Here is a 24463-nt window from a genome sequence, read left to right on the forward strand (position 1 = left end):
CCCCTGCTGGGGGATGGCCCGGCGCACAGGAATGGGAACAGGAATAGCCCATGGCCACCTGGAACGGGAATGGGAACAGGAATGGCCCATGGCCTCGAGGGACGGAGCCCAGCACCTGGAGATGGGGAACCGAGGCCTGACCTGGACGGAATGGGAACAGGAATGGCCCATGGCCACCCGGAACGGGAATGGGAACGGGAATGGCCCATGGCCACCTGGAATGGGAATGGGTCAGCTGGGAATGGGAATAGCCCATGGCCACCTGGAACGGGAATGGGAACGGGAATGGGAATAGCCCATGGCCACCTGGAACGGGAATGGGAACAGGAATGGGAATGGCCCATGGCCACCTGGAACGGGAATGGGAATGGGAATGGGAATGGCCCATGGCCACCTGGAACGGGAATGGGAATGGGAATGGCCCATGGCCACCTGGAATGGGAATGGGAATGGGTCAGCTGGGAATGGGAATAGCCCATGGCCACCTGGAACGGGAATGGGAACGGGAATGGGAATGGCCCATGGCCACCTGGAACGGGAATGGGAACGGGAATGGGAACGGGAATGGCCCATGGCCACCTGGAACGGGAATGGGAACAGGAATGGGAATGGCCCATGGCCACCTGGAACGGGAATGGGAACGGGAATGGGAATGGCCCATGGCCACCTGGAATGGGACTGGGAACAGGTCACCTGGAATGGGAATAGCCCGTGGCCACTGGGAATGGGGCAGCTGGGAGTGGGAATGCCCATGGAACTGGGAATGGAACTGGGAAGGGTCACCCAGGAGCGGACACTGCCCATGGAAAAGGGAAAGGGGAGCTGAGGGGATGTGGAGCCTTCCTGGGGATCCCTCCCGCCTGCTGGGATCCAGGCTGGGCTGGAGCATCCCAAGGGAGTTCTCGGGAAGGGCCCTGCACCCCCTGCAGGGCACCCAGGGGTGGCACGGGCTGGGCACGGCCTCAGTGTCCCTGTTTGTTTTAGGGAATGGATTCTGGTGTGACGGGCTGGGCACAGCCTCAGTGTCCCTGTTTGTTTTAGAGAATAGATCTTGGGTGTCCTGAATTGTGCATGGCCTCAGCCCTGGGTTTATTTAAAGGGGATTCACCCCTGGGTGCCACAGGCTGTGCACGGCCTCAGTTTCCCCGTTCATTTTAGGGAACAGCTCCCGGTGTCCTCCCTCCATCACCCCACAGGTGCGATGAGCTGGGCACGGCCTCACTGCCCTGTTTACTTTAGGGGAGGGCCCCGTGGGTGTCACGAGCTGGGCACGGCCTCAGTTTCCCTGTTTAATTTAGGGAACAGCTCCAAGTGCCCTCCCCATGACCCCATGGATGTGATGAGCTGTGCACAGCCTCAGTTTCCCTGTTTAATTTAAGGAATGGCCTCAGTTTCCCTGTTTATTTTAGAGAATGGCCCCAGTTTCCCTGTTTAATTTAGGGAACAGCTCCATGACCCCATGGATGTGATGAGTTGTGCACAGCCTCAGTTTCCCTGTTTAGTTAAGGGAATGGCCTCATTTTCCCTGTTTATTCTAGGGAACAGCTCCAAGTGCCCTCCCCATGACCCCATGGATGAGATGAGCTGTGCACAGCCTCAGTTTCCCTGTTTAATTTAGGGAACGGCCTCAGTTTCCCTGTTTAATTCAGGGAACATCCCTCACTCGCCCTCTCTCCATCGCCCCACGGGTGTCAGAGGCTCAGCCCCTGGGTTTGCCCAAGGGGAGGGTCCCCTCTGCCCTCCCTCCCTCACCCCAGGGGTGTGACGAGCCGTGTGGAGCCTCAGCCACCCCAAATTATTTCAGGGGAGGGCCCCAGAGGCGCCCCCTCCCTCACCCCATGCGTGCCACGATTTGTTCAAGGCCTCAGTGTCCCTGTTCATTTTAGGGGACCCAGGTGCTCTTCCCTCACCCCACAGGTGTGATGAGCTGTGTAGGGTCTCAGCGTCCCTGTTCATTTTAGGGGATCCAGGTGCTCCTCCCTCACCCCACAGGTGTGATGAGCTCACACAGCCTCAGCCACCCCAAATTATTTTAGGGAATGGCCCCCTGCATCCTCTCTCCATCACCCCATGGGTACCATGAGCCCTTCCCTGTTTATTTTAGGGGACCCAGGTGCTCCTCCCTCACCCCACAGGTGTGATGAGCTGTGTAGGGTCTCAGCGTCCCTGTTCATTTTAGGGGATCCAGGTGTACCTCCCTCACCCCACAGGTGTGATGAGCTGTGTAGGGTCTCAGCGTCCCTGTTCATTTTAGGGGACCCAGGTGTACCTCCCTCACCCCACAGGTGTGATGAGCTCACACAGCCTCAGCCACCCCAAATTATTTTAGGGAATGGCCCCCTGCATCCTCTCTCCATCACCCCATGGGTACCATGAGCCCTTCCCTGTTTATTTTAGGGGACCCAGGTGCTCCTCCCTCACCCCACAGGTGTGATGAGCTGTGTAGGGTCTCAGCGTCCCTGTTCACTTTAGGGGAAGGGCCCCACAGGTGGGATGAGCTGGGCATGGCCTCAGCCACCCCAAATTATTTAAGGGGAATGCAGGTGCCCCTCTCCAGCACCCCATGGGTGTGATGAGCTCACACAGCCTCAGGCACCCCAAATGACTCCCCGTCTGTCCCCTCCCTCACCCCACAGGTGGGATGAGCCCCCCTGTGCATCCCCCACCCCAAGCCCTGCGGGGTCCCCTCACCTGCTCGGTGTAGATCCCGTCCAGGGTTTTCACCTCCTGCGCCGCCGTGGACGATTTGGGTTTGTGGTCCCCATATCCCTGTGGGAACACCCCATGGACAGGGAACAGTCACTGGGGTTTGGGGAATTTGGGGTTTTGTGGTCCCCATATCCCTGTGGGAACACCCCATGGACAGGGAACGCTCAGTGGGGTTTGGGGGATTTGGGGTGTCCTTTTGGGGGATGTGGGTTTGTGGTCCCCATATCCCTGTGGGAACACCCCATGGACAGGGAACGGTCATTGGGGTTTGGAGGATTTGGGTTTTGTGGTCCCCATATCCCTGCGGGAACACCCCATGGACAGGGAACGGTCATTGGGGTTTGGGGTGTCTGTCTGGGGTCCTCAGGGGTATTTGAGGTGACTGTTTGGGGTATTTGGGGTGTCAGTTTGGGGTTTATTTGGGGTATTTAGGGTGTCATTTGGGGTTTTGGGGTGTCGGTACTAGGTCCCCGAAGGTGGGTGAGGGCCCCGAGGGGATGGTGAGTTTGGGGTGTCAGTTTGGGGTTTATTTGGGGTGTCAGTTTGGGGGTTTGGGGTGTCATTTGGGGTTTATTTGGGGTGTTTTTGGGGTGTCATTCAGTACCAGCTCCCCGAAGGTGGGCGAGGGTCCCCAGGGGATGGTGGGTTTGGGGTGTCAGTTTGGGGGATTTGTGGTGTCAGTTTGGGGGATTTGGGGTGTCAGAGGTTGGGGGATTTGTGGTGTCAGAGGTTGGAGGATTTGGGGTGTCAGTTTGGGGTTTATTTGTGGTGTCAGTTTGGGGTGTCATTTGGGGTTTTATTTGTGGTGTCAGTTTGGGGTGTCATTTGGGGTTTTATTTGGGGTGTCATTCAGTACCAGCTCCCTGAAGGTGGGCGAGGGCCCCCAGGGGATGGTGAGTTTGGGGTGTCAGTTTGGGGGATTTGGGGTGTCAGAGGTTGGGGGATTTGGGGTGTCAGTTTGGGGTTTATTTGGGGTGTCAGTTTGGGGTGTCATTTGGGGTTTATTTGGGGTGTCATTTGGGGTTTATTTGGGGTGTTTTGGGGTGTCATTCAGTACCAGCTCCCCGAAGGTGGGCGAGGGCCCCCAGCTGATGGTGCTCTCGTCGGCCGCCACGATGACGGAGCTCTTCCTGCAAGGGAGGCGATCCCTGATCCCCGAGTGTCCCGGGGCCCCGGATCCCGGGCTCGGGAATCCCCCGGGAATCCTGCACTCACCCGCAGGCCAGGCTGCGGATCTTCCAGCCGCACAGGTCCTGCACGGCCTTGGGGTACATGGTGGACTCCCGGGAGGTGTTGGTGGCGCCCCAGAAGAACAATCCACCTGCAAGGGAGCCTGTCAGGGATCCTGGAGCCTGGGATTCCCAAACCCTGGGAACCCCGCCTGTCAGGGATCCTAGATCCTGGAATTCCCAGTCCCAGGAATCCCACCTGGCAGGGACCCTGGATCCCCAAGAATTCCCAAATCCTGGGAACCCCACCTGTCAGGGCATGGAGCCCGGAATTCCCAAATCCTAGGAATCCTGCCTGTCAGGGATCCCAGGAATCCCATCTGTCAGGGCCTGGGTCCCCCAGAATTCCTAAATCCTGGGAATCCCACCTGTCAGGGATCCTAGATCCTGGAATTCCCAGTCCCAGGAACCCCACCTGTCAGGGATCCTGGATCCCCCAGAATTCCTAAATCCAGGGCACAAATCCTGGAATTCCTGATCCCGGGATTCCCACCTGTCAGGGATCCTGGGTCCTGGAATTCCCAGTTCAGGAACCCAACCTGTCAGGGCACGGATTCCGGAATTCCCAAACCCTGGGAACCCCACCTGTCAGGGATCCTGGATCTTGGAATTCCCAGTCCCAGGAACCCCACCTGGCAGGGATCCTGGATCCCCCAGAATTCCCAAATCCTGGGAACCCTACCTGTCAGGCATCCCAGGAATCCCACCTGGCAGGGCACAGATTCCCTGGAATTCCCAGTGCTGGGAATCCCACCTGTCAGGTAACAGCTCCCCCAGAATTCCCAAATCCCGAGATCCCTGGGATCCCAGCTGTCAGGCCACAGCTCCCCTGGCATTCCCAGATCTCAGGATCCCGGGAATCCCACAGCCTGCCCACCATTCCTGAATCCTGCATCCCTGGAATCTCACCTGTCAGTGCACCTTTCTCCCAGCATTCCCAAATCCCGCAATCCTGGCATTCCCACCTGTCTCCCTCAGCATTCCCAAATCCTGGGATCCTGGGAATCCCACTTGGCCCACTGACAGCTGTCCCCCAGCATTCCCAAACCCCAAATTCCCACCTGTCCCACTGACAGCCCCCCCCAGTATTCCCAAATCCCAGATCCCCAATCCCCACCTGTCCCACTGTCATCTCCCCCAGCATTCCCAAATCCCAAATCCCAGCTTCCCACCTGTCCTGCTGAAAGCTCCCCTGCCATTCCCAAATGCTGGGATCCTGGGAATCCCACCTGTCCTGCTGAAAGCTCCCCCAGCATTCCCAAATCCCAGATCCTGCATTCCCACCTATCTTGCTGCCATCCCTCCTGGCATTCCCAAATCCCGAATCCCAGATCCCCACCTGTCCTGCTGCCATCCCCCCAGCATTCCCAAATCCCAGATCCCGAATTCCCACCCGTCTTGCTGCCACCCCCCCTAGCATTCCCAAATCCCAGATCCCAACCCGTCCCACTGCAATCTCCCCCAGCATTCCCGAATCCTGAATCCCACCCATCTCGCTGCCACCCACCCCGGCATTCCTGGCATTCCCAAATCCCATCCCGTACCCGTCTTGTTGCCATCCCCCCCAGCATTCCCAAATCCCAGATCCCAAATCCCACCTCACTGCCACCCTCCCGGCATTCCCAAATCCCGAATCCTGAATCCCACCTGTCTTGCTGCCATCCCCCCCGGCATTCCCAAATCTCGATCCTGTATCCCACCCATCTCACTGCCACCTCCTCAGCATTCCCAAATCCCGAATCCCACCCATCTCGCTGTCATCCCCCCCGGCATTCCCAAATCCCATATCCCAAACCCCACCCGTCTTGCTGCCACCCCCCCCGGCATTCCTGAATCCCGATCCCATATCCCACCCATCTCGCTGCCAGCCCCCCTAGCATTCCCAAATTCCAAATCCCAGATCCCGAATTCCCACTTGTCTCGCTGCCAGCCCCCCGGCATTCCCAAATCCTGAACCCCAGATCCCAACCCATCTCACTGCCATCTCCCCCAGCATTCCTGGCATTCCCAAATCCCGAATCCCACCTCACTGCCACCCCCCCGGCATTCCCAAATCCTGAATCCTGAATCCCACCCGTCTTGCTGCCAGTCCCCCTAGCATTCCCTAATCCCAAATCCCAGATCCCGAATTCCCACTTGTCTCACTGCCAGCCCCCCAGCATTTCCAAATCCCAAATCCCGATCCCATATCCCACCCATCTCACTGCCATCCTCCCCAGCATTCCCAAATCCCGAATCCCACCCATCTCGCTGTCATCCCCCCCAGAATTCCCAAATACCATATCCCAAACCCCATCCGTCTCGCTGCCACCCCCCCAGCATTCCCTAATCCTAAATCCCAGATCCCGAATTCCCACCCGTCTCGCTGCCAGTCCCCCTAGCATTCCCTAATCCCTAATCCCAAATCCCAGATCCCGAATTCCCACCTGTCTCGCTGCCAGCCCCCCAGCATTCCCAAATCCCAAATCCCGATCCCATATCCCACCCATCTCACTGCCATCCTCCCCAGCATTCCCAAATCCCGAATCCCACCTGTCTCGCTGCCATCCCTCCAGCATTCCCGAATCCCAAATCCCAGATCCCGAATTCCCACCCGTCTCGCTGCCATCCCCCCCGGCATTCCCGAATCCCGACGCCGTGTCCCACCGGTCTCGCTGACGGCGAAGGAGCAGGTGTATCCCGCGTAGATCTGGGCGGCGCCGGGTCCCGGGAAGTCGAAGAGCTTCACCAGCCTGGGCACCATCTCGTCCTTCTGCTCCGCGTGGCCCAGGCGCCCGTAGCCACCAAAGCCCCAGGAGAACACGCGCTTCTGGGAATCCAGCACCAGCTGGGACGGGGAAAACAGCCTCAGAGACCCCAAATCCCAAACCCTTAATCCCAAATCCCAGGAGAACACGCGCTTCTGGGAATCCAGCACCAGCTGGGACGGGGAAAACAGCCTCAGAGATCAAAAAACTAATCAATAGTAGAGACGCTTGGATCCAGACAGGGGGGAAAACGCTCAGGCCAAATCCCATCCATCCCAACCCAGCTGGGACAGGGAAACGCAGGCCCCAAGTCAGGCCCGGGGGGGGAAAGAAACCGGGATCCACCAGCTGGGCAGGAAAACAGCCTCAGAGATCCCAAATCCCAAACCCCTAATCCCAAATCCCAAACCCCAGGAGAACACGCTGTAGAATCCAGCACCAGCTGGGACGGGAAAACAGCCCAGAGATCCAAACAAACCGTCCCAAATCCCAAACCCTCAGAGATCCCAATCCCAGGAGAACACGTGCTCCTGGGAATCCAGCACCAGCTGGGGTGGAGAAAACAGCCTCAGAGATCCCAAATCCCAAACCCCTAATCCCAAATCCCAAACCCCAGATCCCAGGAGAACACGCGCTTCTGGGAATCCAGCACCAGCTGGGACAGGGAAAACAGCCTCAGAGACCCCAAATCCCAAACCCTTAATCCCAAATCCCAAATCCCAGGAGAACACGCACTTCTGGGAACCCAGCACCAGCTCGGGTGGGGAAAACAGCCCCAGAGATCCCAAATCCCAAACCCCAAATCCCAGAAACAGATGTGCTTCTGGGAATCCAGCACCAGCTGGGATGGAGGGAGGGAGCAGGAATTCAGAGATCCCAAATCCCAGGGAATTCCTGGGAATGCAGCCCCAGCTGGGATCAAGGAGCAGGGCTGAGAGCTGCCCTCTCCCACTCCTGTCCATTCTCCCTCTCCCATTCCCATTCCTGCTCCCACATTCCCGATCCCATACTCCCACATTCCCATACCTTGTGGTTGGCCCCACAGGCCACGTCCCTGACCCATTCCCATATTCCCATTATCCCAATCCCATATTCCACTGTCCCATACCCTGTGGTTGACCCTGCAGGACACATCCCTGACCCATTCCTGTTATCCCAATCCCATTCCTGATCCCATTATCCCACTCCCATATTCACATTATCCTGTTATCCCAATCCCATTATCCTGCTCCCATATTCCCATACTGTGCAGTTGGTCCTGACCCATTCCTGTTATCCCAATCCCATTATCCCATATTACCATGTCCCATACCATGTGGTTGGCCCTGCAGACCATATCCCTGACCCATTCTCGTTATCCTGATCCCATTATCCCAATCCCATTATCCCAATCCCATATTCTGCACCTTGTGGTTGGCGCCGCAGGTCATATCCCTGACCCATTCCCATTATCCCAATCCCACATTCCCACATTCCCGTACCGTGTGGTTGGCCCCGCAGGCCACGTCCCTGACCCATTCCTGTTATCCCCATCCCGTTATCCCAATCCCATTATCCCAATACCACATTCCCGTACCATGTGGTTGGCCCCGCAGGCCACGTCCCTGACCCATTTCCGTTATCCCGATCCCATATTCCCAATCCCACATTCCCACAATCCCGTACCATGTGGTTGGCCCCGCAGACCACGTCCCTGACCCATTCCTGTTATCCCAATCCCATTATCCCAATCCCGTATTCTGCACCTTGTGGTTAGCCCCACAGGCCATGTCCCTGACCCTAACCATTCCTGTTATCCTGAACCCATTATCCCAATCCCATTATCCCAATCCCATTATCCCACATTCCCACATTCCGTACCGTGTGGTTGGCCCCGCAGGCCACATCCCTGACCCATTCCTGTTATCCCAATCCCGTTATCCCAATTCCATTATCCCAATCCCATTATCCCATATTCCCATGTCCCGTACCGTGTGGTTGGCCCCCAGTGTCGTCCCCGGACCCATTCCGTTATCCGATGCCATTATCCCATATTCCCATGTCGTGCCGGCCGTGGCCACGTCCCTGACCACGACGTTGGGCACGGGCAGCACCTGCCCGTCCTTGGTGCGCTCCACGAAGAGCGCCACGCGCCGCGGCAGCAGCTCGCAGTCGTACTCGATGCGCTGCGCCCGCGCGATGAACTTCCCGTCGGAATTGTGGCCTGCAACAGGAATGGGGCACAGCCAGCCTGAGCATCCTGCGGGGTCATCCCCAACCGCCCCGATCCTGCGGGGTCATCCTGAACTGCCCCGATCCCGTGGGGTCATCCCGAACTGCCCCAATCCCACAGGGTCATCTCAAACCGCCCCGATCCCGCGGGGTCATCCCGAACCGCCCCGATCCCACAGGGTTATCCCGGACCACCCTGATCCCACAGAGTCATCCGGAACTGCCCCGACCCCACAGGGTCATCCCGAACTGCCCTGATCCCGCAGGGTCATCCTGAACCGCCCTGATCCCACGGGGTCATCCCAAAACTGTCCCAATCCCATGGGATCATCCCGAACCTGTCCCAATCCCATAGGATCATCCCAAACCACCCTGATCCCGTGGGGTCATCCCGAACTGCCCCGATCCCGCAGGGTCATCCCAAACCTGTCCCAATCCCACGGGGTCATCCCAACCTGCCCTGACTCCACAGGGTGATCCTGAACTGCCCCATCCTGCAGGGTCATCCCAAACCACCCCGATCCCATGGGATCATCCCAAACCACCCCAATCCCGTGGGGTCATCCTGAACTGCCCCATCCCTCAGGGTCATCCCAAACTGCCCTGATCCTGTGGGGTGATCCCACTCCCATGGGGTGATCTCAAATCCTATTCCTATGGGGTGAACCCATGGGGTGATCCCAAATCCCCTACTCAGCTGGCCGTACTTGGAACACCCAAAGGAATACAGGTTCCCACGGGGTGATCCCATTCCCATGGGTGATCCCAAATCCCACGGGGTGATCCCAAATCCCATTCCCATGGGGTGATCCCATTCCCATGGGGTGATCCCAAATCCCATTCCCATGGGGTGATCCCATGGGGTGATCCCAAATCCCATGGGGTGATCCCAAATCCCATTCCCATGGGGTGATCCCAAATCCCATGGGATGATCCCAAATCCCGCACCCAGCTGGCCGTACTCAGGACACCCAAAGGAATACAGATTCCCATGGGGTGATCCCAAATCCCATTCCCATGGGATAATCCCATTCCCATTCCCATGGGGTGATCCCAAATCCCATGGGGTGATCCCAAATCCCATTAACATGAGCTGATCCCACTCCCATGGGGTGATCCCAAATCCCATTCCCATGGGGTGATCCCAAATCCCATTCCCATGAGGTGATCCCATTCGCATGGGGTGATCCCATTCCCATGGGTGATCCCAAATCCCACGGGGTGACCCCAAATCCCGCACCCAGCTGGCCGTACTCGGGGCACCCGAAGGAATACAGGTTCCCATGGGGTGATCCCATTCCCATGGGGTGATCCCAAATTCCACTCCCACGGGGTGATCCCAAATCCCATTCCCGTGGGGTGATCCCATGGGGTGATCCCAAATCCCATGGGGTGATCCCAAATCCCATTCCCATGGGGTGATCCCAAATCCCACGGGGTGATCCCAAATCCCATTCCCATGGGGTGATCCCATTCCCATGGGGTGATCCCACTCCCATGGGGTGATCCCAAATCCGATTCCCATGGGGTGATCATTCCCATGGGTGATCCCAAATCCCACGGGGTGATCCCAAATCCCATTCCCATGGGGTGATCCCAAATCCCATTCCCATGAGGTGATCCCATTCCCATGGGGTGATCCCACTCCCATGGGGTGATCCCAAATCCGATTCCCATGGGGTGATCATTCCCATGGGTGATCCCAAATCCCATGGGGTGATCCCAAATCCCGTACCCAGCTGGCCGTACTCGGGGCACCCAAAGGAATACAGGTTCCCATGGGGTGATCCCACGGGATGATCCCACTCCCATGGGGTGATCCCAAATCCCAAATCCCACGGGGTGACCCCAAATCCCGTACCCAGCTGGCCGTACTCGGGGCACCCGAAGGAATACAGGTTGCCCTTGCAGTCCATGACCATGCTGAACTCGGCCCCGCAGCCCAGCTTGGAGATCGGCTGCCCATTGTACAGGATCTGGGAAAAACCGGGAACGGGGTCAGGAAATCCGGGAAAATGGGAAAAGGGGATCAGAAAAACCGGGAAAATGGGAAAAGGGGATCAGAAACACGGGAAAAGCCGGAAAAATGGGATCACAGACACAGGAAAACCCAGAAGAACTGGAGCAGAAAAATGTGGAAAAAGGGGAAAATGGGGACCAGAAATGTGGGAAAATCCAGAAAAATGGGGATCAGAAAAACCTGGGGAAAATGGGGGGATCAGAAATTTGGGAAAATCTAGAAAAATGGGATCAGAAAAACCGAGAAAAATGGGGATGAGAAATTTGGGAAAATCCAGAAAAATGGGATCAGAAAAACCCGGGAAAAACGGGGATCAGAAACGCAGGAAAAGCTGGAAAAATGGGATCAGAAAAACCTGGAAAAATGGGGATGAGAAATTTGGCAAAATCCAGAAAAATGGGAACAGAAAAACCCAGGAAAAACGGGGATCAGAAACGCAGGAAAAGCTGGAAAAATGGGATCAGAAAGGCCAGGAAAAAGGGAAAAATGGGGAATTTCCATGGGAAATCCCTGATTGGCAGGAAAAACGGGATCAAGGACATGGGAAGAGCAGGTAAAAAGGGATCAGAAAAACATGGGAAAAGCAGGAAAAACAGGATCAGAGAAATGTGGGAAAAGAGGAGAATTTCCATGGGAAATCCTTGATCTGCAGGAAAAGCTGGAAAAACTGGATCAGAAAACACAGGAAAAAGGAAAAAAGGGGAATTTCCCATGGGAAATCCCCGACCTGCAGGAAAAGCTGGAAAAACAGGATCAAAAAAATCTGGGAAACAGGGAAAAAAAAAAATAAGGAACTTCCATCAGAAAATCCCTAAAATCCTCAAAAATTCCATTTCCAAATCCCGGTTTCTCCTCTCCCCGGAGGGAGGGCTCCCCGGCTGGGAGGGAATTGTGCACCCCGAGGGGTTTTTAGGGAATTTGTCACCAAAAGCCCCAAAATGCCCGGATTTCCCCCGAATCCGGGGTTTGGGGTCCGTACCTGGGTGGGGCTGGGCACGGCGTCCGTCTGGTTCCCCAGCCCCAGCTGGCCCAGCTTGTTCTCCCCGAAGGCGAACACGGAGCCGCTCTCTGCGGGGAAAACGGGGATTTTGGGGGGGAAAATCGGGATTTTGGGACCGTTCTCCCAAAATTCAGGGGAAAATTTGGGGGAAAAAGGGGTAATTTTGAAGGAAATTGGCTGGATTTGGGGGGCAAAAGGGGAGGATTTGGGGGTAGTTTTCCCAGAATTTGGAGCAAAACGGGCAGACTTTGGGGCAGCTTTCCCGGATTTTTGGGGAAAAGGGGAGGATTTGGGACTCAAGGGGTAGATGTGGGACAAAAAGGGTGGGTTTTGGGGGTGAAAGGGGTGGATTTGGTGCAGCTTTCCCAGGATCAGGGCAGTTTCCTGAGATGGGGCCATTTCCCAGGATCCAGCCCCATTTCCCCAGGATCCAGGGCTAAATCCCAGGATCCAGCCCTGTTTCCTGGGATCCAGTTCCATTTCCCAGGATCCAGCCCTGTTTCCTGGGATCCAGTTCCGTTTCCCAGGATCCAGCCCTGTTTCCTGGGATCCAGTTCCGTTTCCCAGGATCCAGCTCTGCTTCCTGGGATCCAGGGCCATTTCCCAGAATCCAGCCCCGTTTCCCAGAATCCAGCTCTGTTTCCCAGGATTCAGCCTCATTTCCCGGGATCCAGCCCCGTGTGCCAGGATCCAGGGCCATTTCCCAGGATCCAGAGTCATTTCTTGGGATCCAGCCCCATTTCCCCAGGATCCAGCCCTGTTTTCCAGGATCTGGCCCCATTTTCCAGGATCCAAGGCTAATTCCCAGGATCCAGCCCCTTTCCCCAAGATCCAAGGCCATTTCCCGGGATCCAGCCCCATTTCCCTGGATCCAGAGCCATTTCCCGGGATCCAGAGCCATTTCCTGGGATCCAGCCCCATTTCCCTGGATCCAGAGCCATTTCCCGGGATCCAGAGCCATTTCCTGGGATCCAGGGCCATTTCCCGGGATCCAGCTCTGTGTCCTGGGATCCAGCCCTGTTTCCCAGGATCCAGCCCCATTTCCCAGGATCCAGCCCTGTTTCCCAGGATCCAGCCCTGTTTCCCGGGATCCAGCCCTGTTTCCCGGGATCCAGCCCCGTGTCCCAGGATCCAGCCCCGTGTCCCGGGATCCAGCCCCGTGTCCCGGGACCCAGCCCCGTGTCCGTCGGTACCGGTCAGTGCCAGGGTGTGGTTCCGGCCGCAGGCGGCCGCCACGATGGCCTCGCTGCCCAGGGCCTCGATCGGCCGCGGCGCCTCCACGCGCTTCGTGTCCCCGTGGCCCAGCTGCCCCTTCTCGTTCCGCCCTGCGGGATCCCAAAAATGCCCGGAGTCACAGGGGCTCCCGCTGATCCCGCTATCCCAGGGTTCCCTCTGATCCCGGAATCCCAGGGTTCCCATTGATCCCGGAATCCCAGGGGTTCCCGTTGATCCTGGAATCCCAGGGTTCCCATTGATCCCGGAATCCCAGGGGACCCCACTGATCCCAGAATCCCAGGGGGGTTCCCGCTGACCCCATTATCCCAGGGGTTCCCTCTGATCCCGCTATCCCAGGGGTTTCTGGCTGATCCTGTTATCCCAGGGGTTCCTGCTGATCCTGGAATCCCAGGGGGGTTCCTGCTGATCCCAGAATCCGAGGGGCTCCCTCTGATCCCGCTATCCCAGGGGTTCCCATTGATCCCGCTATCCCAGGGGAGTTCCCAGGATGGATCCCATTATCCCAGCCTGGTTCCCAGGTGGATCCTGCTCTCCCAGGGGAGGTTCCTGGGATGGATCCCATTATCCCAGCCTGGTTCCCAGGATGGATCCCATTATCCCAGCCCGGTTCCTGGGATGGATCCCACTCTGCCAGTTTGGTTCCCAGGCTGATCCCACTATCCCAGTTTGGTTCCCAGGATGGATCCCTGTCTCCCAGCCTGGTTCCCAGGTGGATCCCGCTCTCCCAGGGGGGTTCCCAGTACTGATCCCATTATCCCAGCCTTGTTCCCGGGATGGATCCCATTATCCCAGCCCAGTTCTTGGGATGGATCCTGCTATCTCAGCTTGGTTCCCTGGATGGATCCCACTATCCCAGGGGGGTTCCCCGGACAGATCCTGCTATTCCAGGGGGTTCCCAGGATGGATCCCGCTCTCCTCCCAGCCTGGTTCCCAGGATGGATCCTGCTATCCCAGGGCAGTTTCCAGGCTGATCCCACTGACCCCATTATCCCAGGGGGGGTTTCCCAGGCTGATCCCACTCTCCCGGGGGATTTCCTGGTATGGATTCTGCCCTCCCAGCCTTGTTCCCGGGATGGATCCTGCTATCCCAGCTTGGTTCCCAGGATGGATACCACTACCCCAGTGAGGGTTCCCGGGATGGATCCCGCTGTCCCAGTGAGGGTTCCCCAGCTGACCCCATTATCCCGGGGGGAGTTCCCAGGATGGATCCTGCTCTCCTGGGGAGGTTCCCCAGATGGATCCCATTATCCCAGCTGGGTTCCCAGGATGGATCCTGCTCTCCCAGGGGATTTCCCTGGATGGATCCTGCTATCCCAGTTTGGTTACTGGGATGGTTCCCGCTTTTCCAGGGGAGGTTCCTGGGATGGATCCCATTATCCCAGCTGGGTTCCCTGGATGGATCTCACTATCCCAGTGAGGGTTCCCCAGATGGATTCTGCTCTCCAAGGGGGAGTTCCCAGGATGGATCCCGCACTCCTGGGGGGGTTCTCTGGATGGATCCCATTATCCCAGGGGGAGTTCCCCGGATGGATCCCACTGTCCCAGCTGGGTTCCCAGGATGGATCCCGCTCTCCCAGGATGGATCCCGCTCTCCCAGGGGAATTCCCTGGATGGATCCCACTCTCCCAGTGAGGGTTCCCCGAATGGATCCCATTATCCCAGCTGGGTTCCCAGGATGGATCCCGCTCTCCCAGGTGATTTCCCTGGATGGATCCCGCTCTCCCAGCCCAGTTCCCAGGATGGATCCCGCTCTCCCAGGGGGGTTCTCTGGATGGATCCCATTATCCCAGCCTGGTTCCCAGGATGGATCCTGCTCTCCCACAAGAAGTTCTCGGGATGGATCCCACTCTGCCAGGGGATTTCCCCGGATGGATCCCATTATCCCAGCTGGGTTCCCTGGATGGATCTCACTATCCCAGTGAGGGTTCCCCAGATGGATCCCGCTCTCCAAGGGGGAGTTCCCAGGATGGATCCCGCACTCCTGGGGGGGTTCTCTGGATGGATCCCATTATCCCAGGGGATTTCCCCGGATGGATCCCGCTCTCCCAGCTGGGTTCCCAGGATTGATCCCACTCTCCCACGGGATTTCCCCGGATGGATCCCACTATCCCAGCTGGGTTCCCAGGATGGATCCCGCTCTCCCAGGATGGATCCCGCTCTGCCAGGGGATTCCCCCGGATGGATCCTGCTCTCCCAGTGAGGGTTCTCTGGATGGATCCTGCTCTGCCAGGGGATTTCCCCGGATGGATCCCATTATCCCAGCTGGGTTCCCAGGATGGATCCCGCTCTCCCAGGGGATTTCCCCGGATGGATCCTGCTCTCCCAGGGGATTTCCCCAGATGGATCCCACTCTCCCAGGATGGATCCCACTCTCCCAGGTGATTTCCCCGGATGGATCCTGCTCTCCCAGTGAGGGTTTTCTGGATGGATCCTGCTCTCCCAGGGATTTCCCCGGATGGATCCCACTCTCCCAGCTGGGTTCCCCGGATGGATCCTGCTCTGCCAGGGGATTTCCCAAATGGATCCTGCTCTCCCAGTGAGGGTTTTCTGGATGGATCCCTCTCTCCCAGCTGGGTTCCCTGGATGGATCCCGCTGCTCTCCCAGCCCGGTTCCCGGGACGGCTCCCGCTCACCCCAGCTCCAGAGCTTGCCCTCGGCCGTGATCAGCAGGCTGTGGGCGGCGCAGGGCCCCGAGACCACCGAGCGCACGCGCAGCCCCCCCAGGCTCCCGTAGCGGTGAGGCCCCCACAGGTTCTGGCCCAGGTTCCGGTACGCGGCTGGAAAACACCGGGAACGAACGCGGGATCAGCGCCCGGAAACACGGCCGGGAAAGGAATCCAGGGAAATGGTACGGGAAAATCCCAGAAAATAACACGGGAACATCATCCGAGAAAATCCTGGAAAATCAGCCGGAAAATCGTCTCGGAAAATCCACGAAAATCAGGCAGGAAAATCATCTGGGAATATTGGAAAAATAATCTGGGAAAATCCAGGAAAATCATCCAGGAAAATCCAGGAAAATCATCCAGGAAAATCCAGGAAAATAATCTGGAAAGAAATGGGAAAATCAGGCATGAAAATCATCTGGGATTACTAGGGAAATAATCTGGGAAAATCCAGGAAAATCATCTGGGAAAATCTGGGAAAATTAATGAAAATCGTCTGGGAAAATCCAGGAAAATCACCCAGGAAAATCATGCAGGAAAATCTACAAAAATTATCCTGGAAAATCCAGGAAAATGATCTGGAAAAATCTGGGGAAATCAGCCAGGAAAATCATTAGAGAAAATCTGGGAAAATAATCTGGAAAAATCTGGGAAAGTCAGCCATAAAAATAATCTGGGAATACTGAGAAAATAATCTGGGAAAATCCAGAAAAATTCAGGGAAACCATCAGAGAAAATCTGGGAAAATTTGGGAAAATCGTCTGGGAAAATTCAGGAAAATAATACAGGAAAATCTGGGAGAATTATCCTGGAAAATAATCTGGAAAAATCTGGAAAATCAGCCAGGAAAATCATCTGGGAATACTGGGAAAATAATCTGGGAAAATCCAGGAGAATCATCTGAGAAAATCTGGGAAAATCCAGGAAAATAATACAGGAAAATCTAGGAAAATAATCCTGGAAAACCCAGGAAAATAATCTGGAAAAATCTGGGGAAATCAGCCAGGAAAATCATCAGAGAAAATCTGGGAAAATAATCTGGAAAAATCCAGAAAAATTCAGGGAAATCATCAGAGAAAATCTGGGAAAATTCGGGAAAATCGTCTGGGAAAATCCAGGAAAATCATCCAGGAAAATAATACAGGAAAATCTGGGAAAATTATCCTGGAAAACCCAGGAAAATAATCTGGGAAAATCTGGGAAAATCAGGTAGGAAAATCATCTGGGATTACTAGGAAAAATAATCTGGAAAATCCAGAAAAAATCAGGAAAATCATCTGGGAAAATCCAGGAAATTCTGGGAAAATAACCCAGGAAAATCTGGGAAAATAATCCAGGAAAATCTGGGAATACTGGAAAATCATCCAGGAAAACAATCCATTAACTAATTTAAAGGCTAATTTTTGATATTAATTAAATATATCCCCTAAAATGAAGGACATAATTAGTGAACTAAAAATGAAGCAGAGGTTTAATTTGGCAGAGCTGGTGCCCCTCAAACGCGCCCCAATTAAGGGGTGAAATTGTGGCTCCTCCCCAGTAATTAATAAAATAATTAATTAGGAATAGATAAAAATAATTAGGAAAAGGAATTGATTATAAAAGCATTCCAATTCAACCAGGTCTTCGTTTTGCTTTGCCACAGGTCTGGTGCACCCCGAATCATTGTCTCAAACCGCGGCTCCTCCCCAATTAACCAGCTTTAAAATTAATTAGATATTAATATCAGTTTAATATAAACCCATGAAAACAAAAGAGATCAATTGATGAGCTAGAAACGGATCCAAAATAAGCAAAATTTGGCTTTGCAGCAGAGCCGGTGCCCCCTCAAACCTGCCCCAATTAAGGGGTGAAACTGAGGCTCCTCCCCCGGTTAATTGATTGATTAACTAATTAAAGCTACATTTAAAAAATCAGGAAAATTAACGACCTATAAATGCATCAGAAATAAACAAAGCCAAATAAAATTTGGCTCTGCTGGAGACGCAGTGCACCCCGAATTGAGAGACAAAGCGGTGACTCCCTCCCCAGTTAATTAACTAATTAATTAATGAATGAGATGCATATAAAATAAGGAAAATTAATGAACTATAAATCCATTGGCTCTGCTGGGCACCCAGTGCACCCCAAAGGACGAGAACCCACTCGAGGTCATTAATTACAAATTAACACCAATTAATCACGCCGCCAAGAATGAGGGCCCTGCTCTGCCCCAATACATAATTAATAGCAATAATCACGCCCTAATTGGGGCCTTACCCTGCCCCAAAACATTCATTAATTACTAATTAATATCAATTAATCACAGCCATTAGTGAGCCCCTACCCTGGCCGAAACTGTTCATTGATTACTAGTTAATACCAATTAATTAACTAATCAGCCATTAATGAGCCCCTATCATGTCCCAAGGCATTCATTAATTACTAATTAATACCAATTAATCACAGCCATTAGTGAGCCCCTACCCTGCCCCAAACCCTTCATTGATTACTAATTGATATCAATTAATTAATCACCTATTAAGGGCCTCTAATGCCCCAAAACATTTATTAATAACTAATTAAGCTCAAATCAATACCAATTAATCCCAGCCATTAATGTGGCCCTACCCTGCCTCAAACTGTTCATTGATTACTAATTAATACCAATTAATCCCAGCCATTAGTGAGCCTCTACTCTGCCCCAAACCCTTCCTTGATAATAATTAATTGTTAATTAATTAATTAATAATCAATACCAATTAATTAACCAGCTATCAAGGACCTCTACCTTGCCCCAAAACATTTATTAATAACTAATTAAGCTCAAATCAATACCAATTAATCCCAGCCATTAATGTGGCCCTACCCTACCCCGAACCTTTCATTGATTACTAATTAATACCAGTGAATTAATGAGCTAATAATGAGCCCCTACCCTGCCCCAAACCATTCATTAATTACTAATTAACAGCAGGTAATTAAGCAGCTCTATCATGCCCCCCATGGTTCATTAATGACTAATTAAGCAGTTGATTAGCAGCCCTCCGCTGCCCCACAGGGTTCATTAATGACTAATTAAGCAGGTAATTAGCAGCCCTCTCCTGCCCCACAGGGTTCATTAATGACTAATTAAGCAGTTGATTAGCAGCCCTCTCCTGCCCCCCAGGGGTCATTAATGACTAATTAAGCAGGTAATTAGCAGCCCTACCCTGCTGCTTGGGCACCTCCTTGCGGCCGATCAGGTCCCAGTTGGTGGCACCGAAGATCAGGAGCTGCCCCCGGCTCTTGGAGCCCTCGAGCTTCTGCGGGGACATCGGGGACATCAGGGGACAGCAGGGGACATGGGGGACACGGGGGATACGGGGATATCAGGGACACGGGGACATCAGGGACATGGGGGACATCAGGGGACATAGGGGACATGTGGGATATGGGGGGACATGGGGGACATGGGGGACATCAGGGACATTGGGGACATCGGCGATACGGGGATAGCAGGGAACATTGGGACATGGGGGACATTGGGGACATGGGGGACATTGGGGACATCAGGGACATGGGGGACATCAGGGGGACATGGGGGACATCAGGGGGACATGGGAGATACGGGGACATCAGGGACATAGGGGACATGAGGGACATGGGGACACTGGGGACATGGGGGACATCAGGGGACATAGGGGACATGAGGGATATGGGGGGACATGGGGGACATGGGGGACATCAGGGACATTGGGGACATCGGCGATACGGGGATATCAGGGAACATTGGGACATGGGGGACACTGGGGACATCAGGGACATGGGGGACATCAGGGGGACATGGGAGATACGGGGACATCAGGGACATGGGGACATCAGGGACATAGGGGACATGAGGGACATGGGGACACTGGGGACATGGGGGACATCAGGGACATTGGGGACATCGGTGATACGGGGATATCAGGGAACATTGGGACATTGGGGACATGGGGGAAATTGGGACATCAGGGATATGGGAGGACATGGGGGACATCAGGGACATCAGGGGGACATGGGAGATACGGGGACATCAGGGACATGGTGGACATCAGGGGACATGGAGGACTTTGGGGGCGAGTGGGATGCTGGGGACATTGTGGGGGATATTGGGGACATCGGGGATGTGGGGGACATGGGACATTGTGGGACATGAGGGATGTGGGGACCTGGGGACATCAGGGCAGTGGAGATCATCAGGGATGTGGGGGACATGGGGACATTGGGGACACTGGGGATGGAACACAGGACATTGGGGACACTGGGGATGTGAGGGACACAGGACACTGGGGACACTGGGGATGAGACACAGGACACTGGGGACACTGGGGATGGGAGGGACACAGGACATTGGGGACACTGGGGATGAGACACAGGACATCGGGGACACTGGGGATGTGAGGGACACAGGACATTGGGGACACTGGGGATGAGACACAGGACACTGGGGACACTGGGGATGGGAGGGACACGGGACATCGGGCACATCAGCAAGGGGGGAAGATGTGGGGAATGTGAGGGACCTTGGGGTCACCTGGGACAGGGACGAGGGGACAGAAGGAGCAGCGGGGATGGGGAGGACACGGGGGACATTGGGGGTGCAGAGGGGATGTGGGGGACACTGGGGACAGAGCCAGCAGGGACATGGGGACAGCAGGGACATGGGGACAATGATGGGGTGCTGGAAGGGCTGCAGTGGGGCGGGACGGGGGTCAGGGGGTGCAGTGGGGTTTGGGGCGTATTAGGGGTGGAACAGCAGGTACAAGGGGGGTGCAGTGGGGGTGTATAAAGGGGCACAGTGGGGGCACAGTGGGGGCAAGGGGCACAGTGGGGATGTGTAATGGGGCAGAATAGGGACACACTGGGGATGTGTAATGGGGCACAATGGGGCACAGTGGGGATGTGTAATGGGGCACAATAGGGGCACAATGGGGATGTCTCATGGGGCACAATGGGGGCACAGTGGGGATGTGTAATGGGGCACAATAGGGACACACTGGGGATGTCTCATGGGGCACAGTGGGGATGTGTAATAGGGCACAATAGGGACACACTGGGGATGTCTCATGGGGCACAATGGGGGCACAGTGGGGATGTGTAATGGGGCACAATAGGGGCACAATGGGGGCGTCTCACTGGGCACAACAGGGGCACAGCAGGGGTGTGTAATGGGGCACAGTAGGGGCACAGTGGGGGTGTGTAATAGGGCACAATGGGGACACACTGGGGATGTCTCATGGGGCACAATGGGGGCACTGGGTCCAAGGGGCACAGCGGGGGTGTCTTAAGGGGCACAACAGGGACACAGCAGGGGTGCGTAATCAAGCACAATGGGGGTGTCTCATGGGGCACAATGGGGCACAGCGGGGTGTGTAGGGGACACAATGGGGACACCCTGGGGGCACACTGGGTCCAAGGGGCACAGCGGGGGTGTCTCATGGGGCACAACAGGGACACAGCAGGGGTGTGTAATGGAGCACAATGGGGGTGTCTCATGGGGCACAATGGGGCACGGGGGGTACACCAGGGTCCCGGGGGTGCCGCCGCCCTCCCCCCCGAGCTCACGATGCGCTCCTTGCTGTGCTCGGGCTCGCAGATCACCACGCTCTGCCCGCGGGCCCCGGGGCCTCCGGGCCCCGCCGCCGCCGCTGCCGCCGCCGCCCCGCCGGGCCTGCCGGGCCTGCGGGCCCCGGGGCTGCCGTCCCGCGGCCGCCGCTCCCGGGCGCCTCCTCCTCGCTGCTGCCGCCGCTGCTGCCGCCGCTGGGCCGGGGCCGCCGCCGCCCGCCGCCCTGAGGGCCCGGCCGCCGCCGCCCGCCGCCCTGAGGGCCCGGGCCCGCTGCGTCCCAGGGCGGCCCCGCCGCCTTCCTGCGGGGCATGGCTGCGGGACCGCGTCAGCCGCCGCACCGACAGCGACACACGGACACGCAGCGACACACAGACACACACCGACACACACACACAGACACACACAGACACGGGGACACGCGGTGAGGGGAGGTGGGGACACAGCGTGAGGGGGGACAGTGAGGGGAAATGGGGTGAGGGGGGACAGTGAGGGGGAAATGAGGTGAGGGGGGACAGAGGGGGAAATGGGGGAAGTGGAGTGAGGGGGAGATGGGGTGAGGGAGGACAGTGAAGGGAAATGGGGGATGTGGGGTGAGGGGGAAGTGGGGTGAGGGGAGATGGGGTGAGGGGAAATGGGGACAGAGAGGGAGCCGCTGTGGAGGGAGTGCAGAGGGGATGAGAGGGGACACGGGATGAGGGGAGATTAGGGATCTGGGGGACACGGGGTGAGGGGAGATGGGAGATTTGGGGGACACGGTGTGAGGGGAGATGGGCAGGATATGAGGGGAGACGGGATGGAGGCAGAAAGGGGAGACTCCCATGAGCAGGACACGGAGGGGATGCGGGGGGACGAGGGGTGAGGGGAGATGGGGGACAGGGGGACACGGTGTAGGGACACAAGGGACCCCGGCTGGAGGCGAAAAGGGGGATACGGGATGAGGGGAAAAGGGGGACCCACCGTGGTGGCCATGGGGGGATAAGAGGTGGGACCCCTAATGAGGGGGGCAGAGCGGGAACATGGGGCTCCTGGATGGGGACAGAGAGGGGAACATGGGGGGATATGGGAGACACGGGGACAGGGGTGACCCCCAGTGAGGGGACATGGGGAGGTTTGGGGGGACAGGGGTGACCCCCAGTGAGGGGACATGGGGAGGTTTGGGGGGACAGGGGTGACCCGCAGCTAGGGGACATGGGGGGGATCTGGGGGACATGGGATGGGACAAATGCGATTTGGGGACATGGGATGAGGGCACACGGGGAGATTTGGGGGACACGGGGGGAGGGGAGCGAGGGGACCCCCGGGCTGGGGGGAGAGGAGGGGGCTGGAAAAGGGATTTGGAAAGGGGGTCAGGAAGAGGGGGAGCTGGAAAATGCACAGGGGAGCACACGGGGGGTCGCACAGGAGGGTCCCGGGGTTTTTGGGGTGCCGGGGGGTTCCCAAAGGGGATCCGGGTCAGGAAAAGGGCCCGGAGACACAAAGGGGATCGCGGAGCAAGGGGGGCACCGGCAGGAATTTGGGGTCCCACCCCAAACCGCCCGGAACCCCCCAAACCCCAAAGCCCCGGCGCTCTCGGGGCGCTGCCGCTGGATTTTGGGGTGGGGGCGATTTTGTGGATTGGGGAGGGGGCAGGGCCCCCCCGGGGGTCCATCCCGCCGCCCCCCCGCGCTCCCATTCCCAGATTTCCCTGGAACAATGGGATCTCTGTCTGCCCCCCTCGCACCACGTGGATCCGCCTTGGGTTTTTATTTTTTTTTTTTTGGCCTTTTTTTTTTTTTTAATTTTTTAAACCATTTTTCCCCCGCCGTCCCTCCCCAAATCCCTCTCCCCCTTCCCCCCCAAATCCCACTTTTTTTTATTTGAGAGCCCCCAATTCCAAACCTGATTTTAGGACGAGAGGTGCAGCATAAAGAAAGCGGCGGCGCGGGGCCTTTGCACTATTTTTGGTGGCGGTTCCTGTTGCAGGAAAAGAAGAAAAAAAAAAAAGGTAATTTTGGGCGGTTTTTTCCTCGCTTTTTTTCCCCTCCTCCTCGTTGTGTTTTTTTTTTCTCCCCTCTCCTCCCCCCCACCCCCCAATTTTTTTTTTAAATCTCTTTTTTTTCCTCTCTTTTTTTTCCCTCCTCAAATCCCACCCACCGAATCCCCTGGATGTGCGGGCGAGGAGGAGCGGGACAATACAAAACAGAACCACATGGATGGGCAGGAAAAGAGGAGGAAAAGGGAGACGAGCCCGGATCCCGGGCGGCCGCGAGGGAGCGGCCCCGAGCCGAGCAGCTCCATCTTTAGGGCTGGAAGACTCCGGGCCAGCATCCTGCCCGCCCTCCCCATCCCACAGCGGCCCCCGTGGGTTTATTTTATTTTTTTGGGGATGATTTTGGGGGGTTTGGGGGAGGGAAACTGATTTTTTAAAATTTTTTTTTAAATTTTTTTTTTCCCCCCTCCCTAGGAAAAGCGGGTTTAGAGTGTGTTGGTGGCCGGCGGTTAATGTGAGGATTCTTATGGGCCCCCGTGGGGTTTTTATTTTTTTTTTTTGGGATGATTTGGGGGGTTTAGGGGAGGGAAAGTGATTTTTTAATTTTTTTTTTTTTTTTTAATATTTTTTTCCCCCTTCCCTAGGAAAAGCGGGTTTAGAGTGTGTTGGTGGCCGGCGGTTAATGTGAGGATTCTTATGGGCCCCCGTGGGGTTTTTTGGTTTTTTTTGTTTTTTTTGGGATGATTTGGGGGGTTTAGGGGAGGGAAAGTGATTTTTTAAAATTTTTTTTTAATATTTTTTTTTAATATTTTTTTTCCCCCCTTCCCTAGGAAAAGTGGGTTTAGAGTGTGTTGGTGGCCGGCGGTTTAATGTGAGGATTCTTATGGGCCCCCGTGGGGTTTTTGGTTTTTTTTTTTGGGGTGATTTTTTTGGGGGTTTAGGGGAGGTGGTTTTTATTTTTTATTTTTTTTTTTTTAATTTTTTTTCCCCTTCCTAGGAAAAGTTTGATTTGGGGGGTTTTAATGGACCCCGTGATTTTTTTTTTTTTTTTTGGGAAGTGATTTTTTTAAATTTTTTTAATATTTTTTTTTAATATTTTTTTTCCCC

General features: G+C 55.7%; 1 protein-coding gene across 1 annotated transcript; it reads right to left on the reverse strand.

The window, feature by feature from the left end:
* Window positions 1–231: 231 nt before the first annotated feature.
* Window positions 232–23641, reverse strand: RCC2 (regulator of chromosome condensation 2). Its single transcript, XM_030964030.1, is given in 17 exon segments — window positions 232–262; window positions 433–485; window positions 2692–2769; window positions 3767–3839; window positions 3925–4030; window positions 6585–6765; window positions 8167–8199; window positions 8755–8888; window positions 10758–10872; window positions 11896–11984; window positions 13110–13241; window positions 15786–15929; window positions 19009–19102; window positions 21387–21541; window positions 21544–21699; window positions 23266–23340; window positions 23521–23641. Coding segments are annotated over 15 exon segments (1572 nt in total). The 5' UTR covers window positions 21698–21699; window positions 23266–23340; window positions 23521–23641.
* Window positions 23642–24463: the final 822 nt, after the last annotated feature.

The sequence above is a fragment of the Camarhynchus parvulus genome, chromosome 21 (genome assembly GCF_901933205.1).
Source record: "Camarhynchus parvulus chromosome 21, STF_HiC, whole genome shotgun sequence".
Classification (NCBI taxonomy): Eukaryota; Metazoa; Chordata; class Aves; order Passeriformes; family Thraupidae; genus Camarhynchus; species Camarhynchus parvulus.